The sequence below is a fragment of the Argopecten irradians genome, chromosome 16 (genome assembly GCF_041381155.1).
Source record: "Argopecten irradians isolate NY chromosome 16, Ai_NY, whole genome shotgun sequence".
In the NCBI taxonomy this organism is placed as follows: Eukaryota; Metazoa; Mollusca; class Bivalvia; order Pectinida; family Pectinidae; genus Argopecten; species Argopecten irradians.
In genome coordinates this window covers 8,275,449-8,290,252 of record NC_091149.1, presented here as the reverse complement: position 1 = coordinate 8,290,252, position 14,804 = coordinate 8,275,449, and the positions used below count along the sequence as shown (strand labels likewise).

The 14,804-nt window shown below is 38.1% G+C and overlaps 1 protein-coding gene across 1 annotated transcript; it reads left to right on the top strand.

The window, feature by feature from the left end:
• Nucleotides 1-853: 853 nt before the first annotated feature.
• On the top strand, nucleotides 854-12,696 carry LOC138310681 (putative acyl--CoA ligase YdaB). Its single transcript, XM_069252007.1, has 2 exons — nucleotides 854-986; nucleotides 9,452-12,696. The coding sequence occupies exon 2, from the start codon at nucleotides 9,465-9,467 to the stop codon at nucleotides 11,103-11,105; it is 1,641 nt and encodes a 546-aa protein (XP_069108108.1). The 5' UTR covers nucleotides 854-986; nucleotides 9,452-9,464; the 3' UTR covers nucleotides 11,106-12,696.
• The last annotated feature ends 2,108 nt before the right edge of the window (nucleotides 12,697-14,804 follow it).

Below are 14,804 nucleotides of genomic sequence, written 5' to 3'. Positions count from 1 at the left end.
GTGCGTTTTTGGTAGACTATGGTATATTCGTGTTGTCTCCCACGTGTTGTAGTATCTGAATGTATATGGTTTGGTAGGCTGTGGTATATACGTGTTATGTCCCTTTGTAATAGTGACATTCTTGCCCAATTTTACATCACAATTTTGTTTGTTTGATTAATTAATGTCATATTAACAGCTATGGTCATGTAAGGACGGCCTCCCATGTATGCGGTGTGTTGCGTGTATGTTTTGTAAGGTGCGTGTTTTGGGAGACTGCGGTATATTCATGTTGTGTCTTCTTGTATAGTGGAACTCTTGCCCTTTTTATAGTGCTATATAAATAAGCATGGTGCCAAAGACACCAAACAACACATCCCACTCGGTCACATTATACTGACAACGACAAACCAGTCGTTCCACTCTCTTACTGCTGAGCTTTAGCAGGAACTACCACTTTTATAGACTGGTGTGTCTCGTCCAGAGGACGGAACACAGAGTCTTCCCCACAGGGGCGGACGCTCAACTTAATAATAAAACTGCGGCGGTGACAAGGGATGATTTATTAAAAAAAAGAGTGAAAATATTCTAAATTTAGTCGCTTTTATTATCATACAATAGGGGCAGTAGATTCAATTCTAACGTCCTACCTGCAGGGCATAGAAATCAGTTCGTTCAAATACATCCGGACTTTTACTAGTATTGTTGACATCTTGTCAATTTCAAGCGAAGGCTCCGTAGAAAGACGTACACATATATATATATATACTTAAACTTTTATAAGGCGTTTTGCATCAGTAGATATTAAGAATAAAAATATCAACACGACATTCCTTTTCACTTACGTTTTCAGGCCTTTCAATTAACCAATCGCCTGAAGATGGCCTGAAAGGCCTGAAAACGCTAGCGAAAAGGAATGCCGTGTTGATATTTTTTATTCATATGGTATATACCCTATAACTAGCATTACATGTACCAGATTTTAAAGCAGTCACGAAGAACAGCATGTAAGTATTATAGCAGTATTGAAAATACGGTTTGGTAGCTTTAGATATAAAGGTTAACGAGATTATTGAAATATGGATGAATGCGTGTCCGCTCTTATTATAGCTACCGAAACTGGATACAAGTATTCACCTGCTAGTTAAACACCACTATATTTCATTAATAATGCTGGATAGGGGTTGATCAGGCTGTATATTTACAAAATGCGTCTCCACCTGTATCCGTCTGACGAACAAGGACAAATTATAAACACTACTATATATCATTAATAATGCTGGGTAGGGGTTGATCAGGTTGTATAATATAAAATGTGTCTCCACCAGTATCCGTCTGAGGAACCAGGACAAATTATTACCCTTGTGTTACACAATGTTATTTAAACATCAATATGTCATTAATAATGCCGTGTTAGATAATGTTATATATATATATATATCTACACGAGTGTCTGTCTGGTTTTCTATTTTTATCTATTACTTCATGTGAAGAACTTGTTATTTTATGACGCCTAATCTAAATGTGTCATGCTTGAGTGATGCTGTATATACATGAACTTATGGATTTAAGGTCACAGAGACGTAAAATCAACGGTGCTTAAGCGGGTAATTATGGGAACTTAAAACGTAGGATATTATAAATTGACCCTGAGATAAGGGCGTTAGAATTGTACCTGCCCCTATTGCATGATCGTAAAAGGCGACTAAATTAAAGATCTTATCTTTTCTCTTCTTCCTAACTGACTTTATCTTTCCTAATGCCTCCCTTGGCACCGCCTCACTTTTGGCCTTGAGTTGAGCGTTCGCCCCTGTGAGGAAGGCTCTGGTTCTGTCCCCTGGCCGAGACACACCAAAGTCTATAAAGTGGTAGTTTCTGCTCCTGCTTAGCGTTCAGCATACAGGGAGTGGGACGACTGGTTCGCCCGTTGTCAGTATAATGTGACCGGTGGGGTGTGTTGCTTGGTGTCTTCGGCGGCATGCTTCAGTGATATAGCACTATAAAAAGGGCAACAGTTCCACTATACAAGAAGACACAACATGAACATACCGCAGTCCCCCGAAACACGCACCTCGCACAACATACACGCAACACACCGCATACATGGGAGGCCGTCCTTACATGACCATAGCTGTTAATAGGACGTTAATTAATCAAACAAACAAACCTTAAATAGTGAATATGGGACAAAACGGTCCCTATAAAAACGTATATCTGTTGGATACGAACTACTTTTATTGATAAATACGGGCAAAGAATTAATCCTAATATAGGCCAGACAATGACATTCCCTTATTAGAGGTTGGTTGAAAAAGTCTTAACAAAGATTTATCATTTGAAAGTGATTAAGTGCTTGTACCTCTTATCAGATGGAAATGTCCACCCGAAACTCTCCATGACAAAACTTCGTTTTGGAATAAAATTCAAAATGGACGACATTATTGTATATTAATTTCTGGCTGTTTTAACTTCAAAATGGAAAAGTGCGTTTTAGGTGTCCATTTTTACTAATTTGAGGATGACAAATCGATTGATTGTCGTTAGGTGTCGAACGTGAAGTAAGCTTTATTTTATTAAGGAGGAAATCTTGACAGATCTGCTGAACTTTTAATCACAATCTGATTTTGGTTTTACTCGGCGTCTTTCAAAGGTATTTGTCGTGATAATTTTCATTATTCATTTTCTATCCGGTGACACGAATATACATTTTAAAATCGATTCTGTAATTTGCTCAATTGCAGTAATGAATAAATAACAGTAACTATATCTAGGTATCCATACATTCATTTGTAACATATCCATACTGATATTACCAAATAACATATTTGACGATACGAGTGGGGTGTGTTGCTTTGTGTCTTCGGCGGCATGCTTCAGTGATGTAGCACTATAAAAAGGGCAACAGTTCCACTATACAAGAGGACACTACATGAATATACCGCAGCCTCCCAAAACGCGCACTTCTCACAACATACATGCGGCACACAGTATGTATGGGAGGCCGTCCTTGCATGACCATAGTTGTTAATGGGACGTTAATTAATCAAACAAACGAACAAATCACACTGAATGCGCATTCTGAATCAAGAAACCTTTAACAAGATTAGTATTGTTTTATTCAGCCATTTATCAGGAAAATGTATCGACTAGCAGATTAGATTATCAGTTGACTAATATACGCAACATGGTTTCTGACTGAAAATTGCACAAATGATGGGGCCAATTTTGCCTATTTCCATATAAACGACTTCTATAATTTGCTACTATTTTATATAAATTACCTCCTCTCTGAAGCTCAAAATTACTACAAAAACAGGTGAGCGATAAGGCCATCTGGGCTTCTTGTTTGTCTATAACTTCATAAACTCAAATGATATTGAGAATAATGCTTATATTTTAATTTAGATAACTCAATCAGGTACTAATTAGGCATAAATTTCCTTGATTTTGCTTACTTTTACAATAAATCAAATTGAGTTGTGGCGCAGTGATAACTTATCCAATAGCTCGGCCAATGATTGTGTCGCTTTTAAAATATCCCGCGAAAACCTTCTATATATATATGACGTCATAATACTTTACGTACAAGTCTTTCGGTCTATAACCTTAAAAGATCTAACCAATGGAAATGCGTGAAATATATGAAATTAAATTATTGTATTATACAAGTAAATTATGAGCAGATCTACTTGGTAAGCGAAGATGTGTTAACAGATCAGTGGGTAAAGAAAACCGATTCCAAAATTACTAAACTCTGTAGAAAACGATTCAAAATACTTGAAGTTAGTATTTAAAGAAGAAGTCACTAGACTTGTCATTATTCGAGAAAGATCAGATCTTTATGAAGTCAAAGTATCTAAATATAACTATTTTAACAAATTGAGTGTATTTTGTGATACTTCAAGTAAACTTTTGTTTCTGTTAGAAGCAGACCGTTCACTTTGATATGTCAGAAATTCACGAGAATTTGAGGACTACCATGGAAACATGTTGTTTTAATTCATTGAATATGTTGCATTACGACATCGGTCCTTTTTAAAACCAGGATATCAAGGTTGAGTGATCACTAAAGGAAATTAAAATAAGAACGACACGGTGACCAATTGAAAGCTTTCAGATGTACAAAAGGATGGAAATGTTTGCATGAGTATTTATACAATGTACACTGCTAATTAATGCTATATCCATCGAACTACTTACAAATGTAATAGATTGAGCTCTCTATACCGATAAGAGAAGTGTCCAATTTTGAGATGATATTAAAGATCTCCTGTGGTAAGAAGTCAAAATTTTCTGATGACTAACTTTTTTCTTATAAAACATTTGAGCTTATATGAATCAAAGATGGTTATTTGAAGTAAATTGTGATTTTACGGGAATTTCACTGTTTTGTGCTTACAGACGACAAACTAAACCAGTGGTATTTGATTAAATCGGCCCAGCGTAAAATCAGCCCAGGAATACCCCCATGCAAGTGAAATTGGACCAATGTCAAATCGGCCCTATACATAATTTATATAGTAACACCAATGTAATTATGTTGTATATTATTTCTAATGGTTTTTAATTGTTTTTTACTCTCTTTTAGCATTATCAACATAACTTTAAGTACAAGTTATTTTTGTGTGATTGAATATTTTAGAGAGTATCAAGGGAGGCAACCCAAACAAAAAATCCTGACTTGTACAACTAAGTACAATACTAAGTCACACATTGAAATTTGTATATCGAACAACACTCTTTTCTATATATGATGACTTATTAATCTATTAGAGGAAGTTAGCCTATGTATACGGGTTTTTTTAAGACAACCGTGTACATCGTTACCAGCTCTTGCCACGTGGAGGCCTCCTGTGTAAGAGCCAAACAGTTTATAAATTTAGTCTCCAAAGCCGAAAATGTCCTACACTATATATTTTAAAATCCGAAACCGAAAAATGAATGCCATGAAAATGTCCACACTGAAAAGTTCTATGAATTTTATGAAATGTCACCGATTACTCCCGTGGAGAGTAAATTCCGCCGACCTTCCTCAGTAAATCGGATGTCGATAGGCGGTCGTCTCCCTTCAGCTGGTCCCACAGGTCGGAGATGGCTCCCTGTATCCGACGGTAGGTGGTTGTCTGATGACGGGCCAGGTTGCTCTCAGAAACCAGCTGAAGTTGCATTACCACAAGGTCGGCCTCCCTCTTCAATAGCGGCACGAGCAGATAGAATGGAAGGTTGGTCCTCCCTGCTTTCCCGCTCATTCGTCGATGTCGACCTAAAACAATAAAAAAGGATCTTTAAGTTTAATGGTACATATATAGATACTTGTTTTAAGGCGAGATTTACAAAAATAGAAAATTGAAATATTGAGAGAGAAAACAACACTAAAACTTGATTATGTTTTTTGTCTCGACTTCATGATACTGAATTAAAATAATCAATTATATTGCATTATAAGGTAGTCGTTGTAACTCATTTATTTCGCTTAATTTATGCATACCTTCCACGTCGTTGTTAGTCCGGACTGACTGGTCAAAAACACACCAGTTGGCTGGAGACCAGACGCTGCTCCGGAACCAAACTCAAACCAGGTACTCTTACAGCTGCCGAAGTTCCGGAGTACTTGCCAAGGCCGAAAGTCTGTTGGATGCTGGAGCGATCTGGTGGCCTGGTAGAAAACGTAGAGCAAGCAATTTCCTGATGAAGCCATGGATACCTGAAATATATATATATAAATATATTGTACCTATATGTATTCCGTACGACGTGACTTTATGAAAGCATTTAAAAGTACTAGAATCGCTAATTACTGATAACGTCATGTGTCATGTTCAAATTGCGAATAATAATTATTGAAACTATGGAAAAGTGCTTATAATATCCGACAACTCACCTTCTCTTCGCATGTATGTAGGCTTCAGACCAATAGCACTGACCTTCCTCATGACTGCCTGACCCCAGTGCAAGGAGCCGCCGTGGATGGCTACATCAGGAAACACTTCCTTGACTGCGTTCCAGCATGCTACAAATTTGAAATATATATATATATCTTTAATATGTATTTAAATATGTAATGATTATTATTAGTATTGATTATAATAGTCATTACTCAAAGAACACAAATACATGGTAATACACATAACCGTATGGGTCGATTTAACCTACTAAAAATCGGCCCCGACCGAATTCACTCTGGGCCGATTTAAATGTAAATCCAAGCAGTACTTTGCAAATTAGTTATCTGATGAATTTCAATATTCGCAAAATCGATAAAACTAATGTTTTCTTTAAGGATATAATAGTATCACATAGTCAACCTTCATTTTTAGTTCACCTGCCCTGAAGGGCCGGTGAGCTTATGTCATGGCGCGGCGTCCGTCGTCCGTCCGTCAACATTTCCTTTAAATCGCTACTAGTCATAGAGTTCTGCATGGATTGTAACCAAATTTGACCACAAACATCCTTGGGGGATGGGGAACAGAACTTGTATAAATTTTGGCACTGACCCCCAGGGGGCAGGAGGGGCGGGGCCCAATAGGAGAAATAGAGGTAAATCCTATAAATCGTTACTTGTCCTAGAGTTCTGCATGGATTGTAACCATATTTGGCCACAAACATCCTTGGGGGAAGGGGAACAGAAATTTTATAAATTTTGGCTCTGATCCCCCGGAGACAGGAGGGGCGGGGCCCAATAGGGGAAATAAAGGTAAATCCTATAAATCGCTACTTGTCCTAGAGTTCTGCATGGATTGTAAACAAATTTGGCCATAAACATCCTTGGGGGAAGGGGAACAGAACTTGTATAAAATTTGGCCCTAACCCCCCGGGGGCAGGAGGGGCGGGGCCCAATAAGGGAAATAGAGGTAAATCCTATAAATCGCTACTTGTCCTGGAGTTCTGCATGGATTGTAACCAAATTTGGCCACAAACATCCTTCGGGGAAGGGGAACAGAACTTGTATAAATTTTGGCTCTGACCCCTCGGGGGCAGGAGGGGCGGGGCCCAATAAGGGAAATAGAGGTAAATCCTATAAATCGCTACTTGTCCTAGAGTTCTGCATGGATTGTAACCAAATTTGGCCACAAACATCCTTGAAGGAAGGGGAATAGAACTTGTATAAATTTTGGCTTTGACCTCCTGGAGCAGAAAGAGTGGGGCTCAATAGGGGAATTAGAGGTAAATATTCAAATTCCTTCAGAAAAGATACAATGAACCTATATTCAGAACATTCCTAGGCATTACAAACCAGGTGAGCGATACAGGCCCTCTGCCCCTCTTGTTTTTGTTCAGAACAGCTCTAAATGTTACTCAAACCCCCTAAATTTTGAAGATGAAGTACCTTGGTTTTTTACAAGGTCTAACGCTTCATAGAAAAAGTTTTGCTTTACTTTTTCTGAAACTTTGCAGTTCAAAAGGAAAAAAAGTTGGTGTTTCTAATGTTTCTTAAACTTTCATAAAAATAGGGGGTCATTGTTCTTTACTTTTTGTCCCGATGATTTTTTTTATAATTTTTTCCAGCAATTTTTTCTAAAAATTGAAATCACTTTATCTTCATTAAAATTTAAAAAAAACCACACACAATAAGTTATTATTCCAAACTTAAATGCTTATCATTTTATCAGTTTTATCTCAGTGAACCTAAAACAAATTACAACAAAAATTAACTTGGTATAGCTATTAATAAAGCTTTAGCACAGGCGAGTTAAGTAAAAGTATTGAAGTAAAACAGTGCGAAATTTCACCTCTCTACAAACTGTAGGAATACCACCTTTTCGGAAATTTTTATTATCCTGATCTTTAAGATACAGTCCTTGTTTATATCCTGATACTAATGCCTGCCTTGTAGTTTGGCCCTAAATGACCTTAGTTGCCGATTGGCCGTAAAACTCAAATAAACAAACAAATTGTTAGTTTGTTTGTTTGAATATTTTAACGTCCTATTAACAGCCAGGGTCATATAAGGCCTCCCATGCATGCAGTGTGTTAAGTGCGAGGTGCGTGTTTTGGAGACTGTGGTATGTTCCTGTTCTTGTATAGTTGCCCTTTTTATATTTTGGCCGTGCGTTGAGCGTTCGCCCCTGTGAGGAAGGCTCTGGGTTCTGTCCGCTGGTCTATAAAAGTGGTAGTTTCTGCTTCTGCTTAGCGCTCAGCAAACGCGGAGTGGGACGATTGGTTCGCCCGTTGTCAGTGGGACAACTGGGTACCGTATTGTCTGTTCAGTATCACATTGCTGCGCTACTCGTTATATTCTCATATGTGGTAGATACCTAGTGGTTAAACAATTATTGATGTCTTGGAATATTCCTTTTATTGTTACCTCCGCGGTTACTTTCCCACCTGCAACCTTGACAGAACTTTGTGCACTCGAAGTAACTTTGGGTTCTAGCATTCTTCGAGAAAACCATGCTACGTTACATTCACAGTTATGGTCGATATCTTGTTGCTTAAACAAATGTTGATGTCAGAGTAACTGTATATTCTTTTTATCGCTAAAGATGATCCACCGCCGAAAGGGTATAAATGATATTCATCACTTGAACAATTGGTGTTTAATCGTGTATAAAGATGTCTAGTTAACACACAAAATAATATGAAATAGTTTATTTTGCATTTGGTGGATGCGTAATCAGTACTTAATTATATAGGATATACTATAGGATCTAGTGCCACGGAATTTTGTCGGGATGCAATTAATTATTTTTCATATTTTTTACTTGAAGTAAAATAAGAAGCTCAAACTTGTCAGTGGTGGTAATAGTGTTAATTAATTAATTAATTTGTAAATGAAGAAAAATACTAAATCGTCTGCTTCTGTTTTTGATAGTAAAAATATACCATTTGTCAGCGTTGCAGCATCTTTAACTCTGGGCAGTTACCTTTTCACCTGCAACCTTGACTGAACTTTTTGCACTCGAAGTAACTTTGGGGTTTCACAGTCTTCGGTAACGCTATATTTTTCTTAAGATTTTTCATACAAAATTGTTAGATCTGACTGTTTGAGTTCACCTGTATAATATGACAAAATATAGAGGTTTGGGTTACTTTGTTTGGTTTGGCTGATTGTGTTTAACGGCCTATTAAGGATCCACACATCCGAGGTTTCAGTCCCGTTGAAGTCTCGTTTCGACATAAGAAGTTATGAGATTTAAAAAAAAATATCAATATTTGAACCAAATTGACTGTTACAAATTTTGTCGAAAAACTCCTAGTAGTTTTTATTATATAGTGATTGTAAGAAATTACCCATTAGGCGGTCATTTTGTCTTGAAAATGTGACTTCTTTTCGCTTTGAAACTTTTTTTAAAGTGATATAGTAGTATAAAAAGAGTTCTACTATACAAGACGGCACAACACACCACACACCACATACAAGGGAGGCCGTCCTTACATGACCCCCGACCACTGCTGTTAAGTAATTAAACAAACAAAATGGTATTAGGTTGATATTTCACTGTATTTAATGAGTGTACATAACTTTTTTCAGTGGATTGACAAGCATGGCGGAGCTAAGTTTCATCGACAGACCACTTGGCCACCCGATCAAGTACAAATCCATTGTTGACGTCTTCAATGAGAATGTCTGTAAGGAACCAGAAAAGGAACTATTTATTCAGCGCTTCCCTGACGGAACTCGCCGTGCCATAACTCTCAGCGATCTCAAACTGCGGGCAACCCGCACCGCCTCGTTTCTGTTGGACCAAGGTATCCAGACAGGAGATAGGGTAGGGATAACCGGACCGAACTCGATGGAATGGATCATTGGAGAACTAGCTATCCTTATGACTGGTGCGGTTAGCATCCATCTGCCAATAATACAAGGGAACTTTAAGAAAACCCTCGACGAAGTAAAGATTTCCGGATGTAAGTTGGTTCTATTTGACCCGGAGGATGATAAGTCATTCTTAAAAGACACCGAGAATTTCCTCACTAACAACCCACCTCAAGGGGCAGGTAACCCGAGTTTTGTTTTACTGCAAAAGACTGGGAACTCTACTTTGACTGACGTAGAATCACTAGCGATTGAGTATCCGAAAGATCGGGAACTCCCGCGAATCTTTCCGGAGTCTACTGCCGTTGTTTTTATGACATCTGGCTCCACAGGGAAGCCTAAAATGGTGGAATTCACTCATTTGGCTTTAGTTAACACGGAATCGGCTTTCATGATGTATCGCGGAGAAAATGATAGTGGAGGTACATGCTTTAGCGACCGCCCTTTCTCCTGGATCGGCGGTAATATTATATACTGTCTATTAGAGGCCGACACGAGAGTGTTTCGGGATGGACGGATAACTGCTAAGGGAGGCGACATCATGGAACTCTGGGATATCATAATGAAGGAAAAATGCACTAGTGGCCTTTTTTACCCGTTCTGTATATACGATATACTGCAGAACAAAGATAAAATCATTCAGACGGGATACAGAATGAAATCGATCATCACCGGCGGCCAGATTATCAAACACAAAGACACGGGGGTCATCGGAGAGGTATGTGAACGGATGTACATGACATACGGCTCCACAGAGGTGGGCTTAGTGACATACTGTGAGTTAGACAGCGACATGGAAGTCGGACATCTTGGCTCTACATTTCCTGGAGTTCAAATAAAGGTTTGTGGGGAAGATTTGAACCCGGTGGTTCATGGAGAAATGGGCACATTTTTTATAAAAGTTCCTTGGATGTTAAAAGGATACATCAATGCAACAGAAGATCAAAACAAGTCGATCGTGGACGGCTGGCTAAACATGGGGGATGTGGGAATTTTGAGGTCTGATGGGGGTCTGATTATCAAGGGAAGGATGAGCAACATCATCAAACGAGGTACACTGAAGGTGGTATCGGGTGACGTAGAGGTATGCATCACTTCTATTGCTGGTGTGAACGATGTTGTCGTCTTAGCTGTGCCTGATGAACGTGTGTATGAGGAGGTTTGCGCATGCGTGGTGCTAGATAAAACCACACCAATCACAATGCTGGATGTTCAACAACGCTGCACAGAAATCCTCGGTGACAATGTTATAGGGCAAGATCCAACATATTTCCTCGAATTTGATTCCCTTCCACGACTCGCAACGGGAAAACCTGACAGAGTGAAAATAAAACAAGAAGCGATGATCCGGTTGAACATAAAAAACTGATTTTATATTAAAGATGCTCCACCGCTGACAAATGGTATTTTTTCACTATTAAAAACAGGAGCAGACGATTTAGTATTTTTCTTCAGTTACAAAAGTTACTTAATTTACACCATTACCGAGAGCTTCTAATTTTACTTCAAGATGAAATATAAAAACTAAATAATTGCATCCCGATAAATTCCGTGGCACTATATCCTATATGAAATGAAGTACTGATTGTTCATGCACTAAAGGCAAAATAAATTATGTTGTATTATTTTTCGTGTTAATTAGACATATATGTACACGATTTAACACCAATCATTGTTCAAATGATGAATATCATTTATGCTCTGTCGGCGGTGGAGCATCTTTAATCTTAAACATTAGATGGGTAGCCGTATGTGTAATGTTTTAAGTTGATGTTGACACTGGTAACATCATTAGATACGTTCAAGAACGGCGAATGAAAACCAAACCGACGGCAGCGTGTTCACCATATTGTGGGCGAGTTCGAGTCTGATGAATAAAATCATGCTGTTCTAGTTATTGATATTACACATACGTATAATCAACAGCCAATCACTGTCATGTTTTCGAAAACTGACGCATGTGCAAAGGAAGTTTATTTACCATGAAATGGCAAAAGGAAATTGACGGTTGAGCTCTTGCCGATAAGAAGTGCGCATTATAATGTCTTGTTTCACAACAATGCGCACAACATGTAACTAAAGTAAGTACGATAACACTATGTAGTCCACTACGGTCGCTATAGCTTGCTCCCAAACTCGCCCTGTATTCCAGCAGAAGAGACTCGATAGTTCCGCCAAGGGCCGTAACTCCGTACACCTGATAAATTGTACTGATACTATTACAGTAGAATAGCGACAGACATTGAATCGGAACTGAACATACGTAAACGATTTCCATTTACATATACCTGGGTTGAAGGACAGCTTATCTAGCATAAGTGTGGTTTTCTTTGGAAGGTGATTGGCCGGGCGAGATATCACATTGTACTGTGTTAAAATGGACGACATGATTGTAATCGGAAATAAATTAAAAATAAGAACTAATAATAGGCTCTATCCCAGTAACTTTCCTCGGTTGAAAATCAAATATGGCGGCTCGCTCAACTTCGGACCGCATCACTTCCTTGACAACGATACATACCGGTAGTCGTTCCGTCTCGGTTATCTCAATTTCTATTCGAAATGGACATTATTGATATAATTATGATCAAATTGAAAAAAAAAAACCATTTTGAAAATAATTGAAAGCTGTCTTTGTTATATTCCATATCAAACTGCAGCTATAACATTCAACAATCGGAACTATATCAACGGCCATACTGACTACCCGTGGTTACTCAGCTTAGCAACCAACATCGGTTTTTTATCATGAACATGTAAAAATAGACTTATGTATGTAACTATAGAGCGCTACATTGAATATGTCTGTATCCCATTGCATTCATACCACCTTTAACGTAATTAAAACTCTGTTCAATCTCTATATATTCAGCATATTTTGCTACCCGTCGACATCCTATAACCGGGTTTCATCTTCTACTAAAAACCTATTTTCTAAACCCTACCTTACTCGATGAAACAAAAGAACAAGGCAACTTCCACAAACAACAAGACCTTATGACTGTTATATGAATTTGACTATTGAAAATGTCCGCCAATGTAGAATGTTAATTCCATGAAATGTATCACCATTCATATGACACTGCATCTACATAGGGTTGACTGGGTTCAGGTTAAAAACTTGTGCGCAGAGGAGCTCATCGAGAATACATGTTTGAACCTTGATGACCCCATTAAAATTTTCACAGAAGCGCTCACTTCTATCGGTACAAAAACCATACCAAAATCCGTGCCCAAAACCTAAGTTTCTTCTCTCAAATGATTCATTTATCAATAGATCTGTGGTAGAAACTTAGCTCTGAGGCGGTACTTGGCTTCGCCAACCGTCTCAAACTATAACTATAAAATTTGGAGAGCAATTTTAAAATTTGGAGAGTACAAAAAATTAATTCAAAGGTCTATCAAAAGAAAAAGTTTGGAAAATGATTCGTAAAATCAGTGGGAAAAGAAAAGCAACACCATCCTACCATCTCATTAACAAAAATAAAATATTTTCTTCAAAATCCGAAATAGCTAACGCCTTTGCCCAAAATTCATCCGTCAAAAATCATTCAAAAAAATCATCTAAAATTTAAAAAAGAAAAGGAAAAGAGACGTCTTAATTTTAAATCCTCCAATAGTGAAAGTTACAATAGGCTTTTTGAGATACCAGAATTCCTTGAGTCCCTTGAGGAATCAAAGGACTCGGCAGCTGGACCAGACGAAATCCCATATATGTTTTTAAAACAATTACCAGACTCTTCACTAAAATGTCTTTTAACTATATTTAACCAAGTTTACTCTTCTGGCAAAATTCACGAGTCTTGGAAGGAATCTACTATTATACCCCTTCCGAAGCCCGGGAAAGATGCTTCTAATGCCAATAACTATCGTCCTATTTCATTGACGAGTTGTATTTGTAAAATTCTAGAACGTATGATAAATACTAGATTAGTTTGGTTCCTGGAATCAAACAATATTTTAAGTCCTTTGCAAAGCGGCTTTAGAAACCGCAGGGGAACGGTAGACCACTTAGTTAGACTAGAAACATTTATACGAGAAGCATTTGCCAAGAAAGAACATCTTGTGGCCATATTCTTTGACCTTGAAAAAGCATACGACACAATTTGGCAATATGGAATCATGAACGATCTCCATGATATCGGTATACGTGGTAATTTGCCAAAGTTTATTTCAAATTTTATATCTGACAGGCTTTTCAAAGTTCGAACGGGTTCAACTTATTCAGAAACAGAAACACAGGAGCAGGAGATGGGCGTCCCCCAGGGTGGTATCCTGTCCGTCACACTTTTTGGATTAAAAATTAACAGCATAACTAAATGTCTTGGTCAACCTACGGAAGGGTCTCTATTTGTGGATGATTTCTTGATCTGTTACAGATAAAAAAACATGCACACTATAGAACGACAACTACAACAATGCTTAGGCAAATTACAAAATTGGGCTGACGAAAATGGCTTTAGATTTTCAAAATCAAAAACTGTCTGTATGCACTTCTGTCAAAAACGAAACCACACAATGATCCTGACCTCACACTCAATGGAATTAAAATTCCAGTAGTTGAACAAACTAAATTTCTTGGACTAATATTTGATTCGAAACTGTCCTTTGTTCCACATATCAAACATCTGAAGGATAAGTGCTCGAAAGCGCTGAACATTCTACGAGTTCTTTCCCATTCTGATTGGGGTGCAGACCGTGAAACGCTTCTACGTATCTATCGGGCAATTATTAGATCAAAACTTGACTACGACTCTATTGTCTATGGATCGGCTCGCAGCTCCTATCTACAGATGCTTGACCCTATACAGAATCAGGGACTGCGTCTCGCATTTGGAGCTTTTCGAACAACACCTGTGAAGAGTCTCCATGTGGAAGCTAATGAGCCATCTCTAGACGATCGACGAAAGAAATTATCCTTACAGTATGCTGCTCAACTGAAATTCAACCCCGAAAATCCCGCATTTAACCTTGTATTCAATCCAAAACATCAAGAAATATTTACACAAAATCAAAAGCTCATACCAACATTTGGCATCAGAATTTCAAAATTGTTGCTGGAACTAAA

Bases quoted from the DNA above. Each gene is read 5' to 3' on its own strand.
- LOC138310681 (XM_069252007.1), top strand. From the start codon at position 9,465: ATGGCGGAGCTAAGTTTCATCGACAGACCACTTGGCCACCCGATCAAG.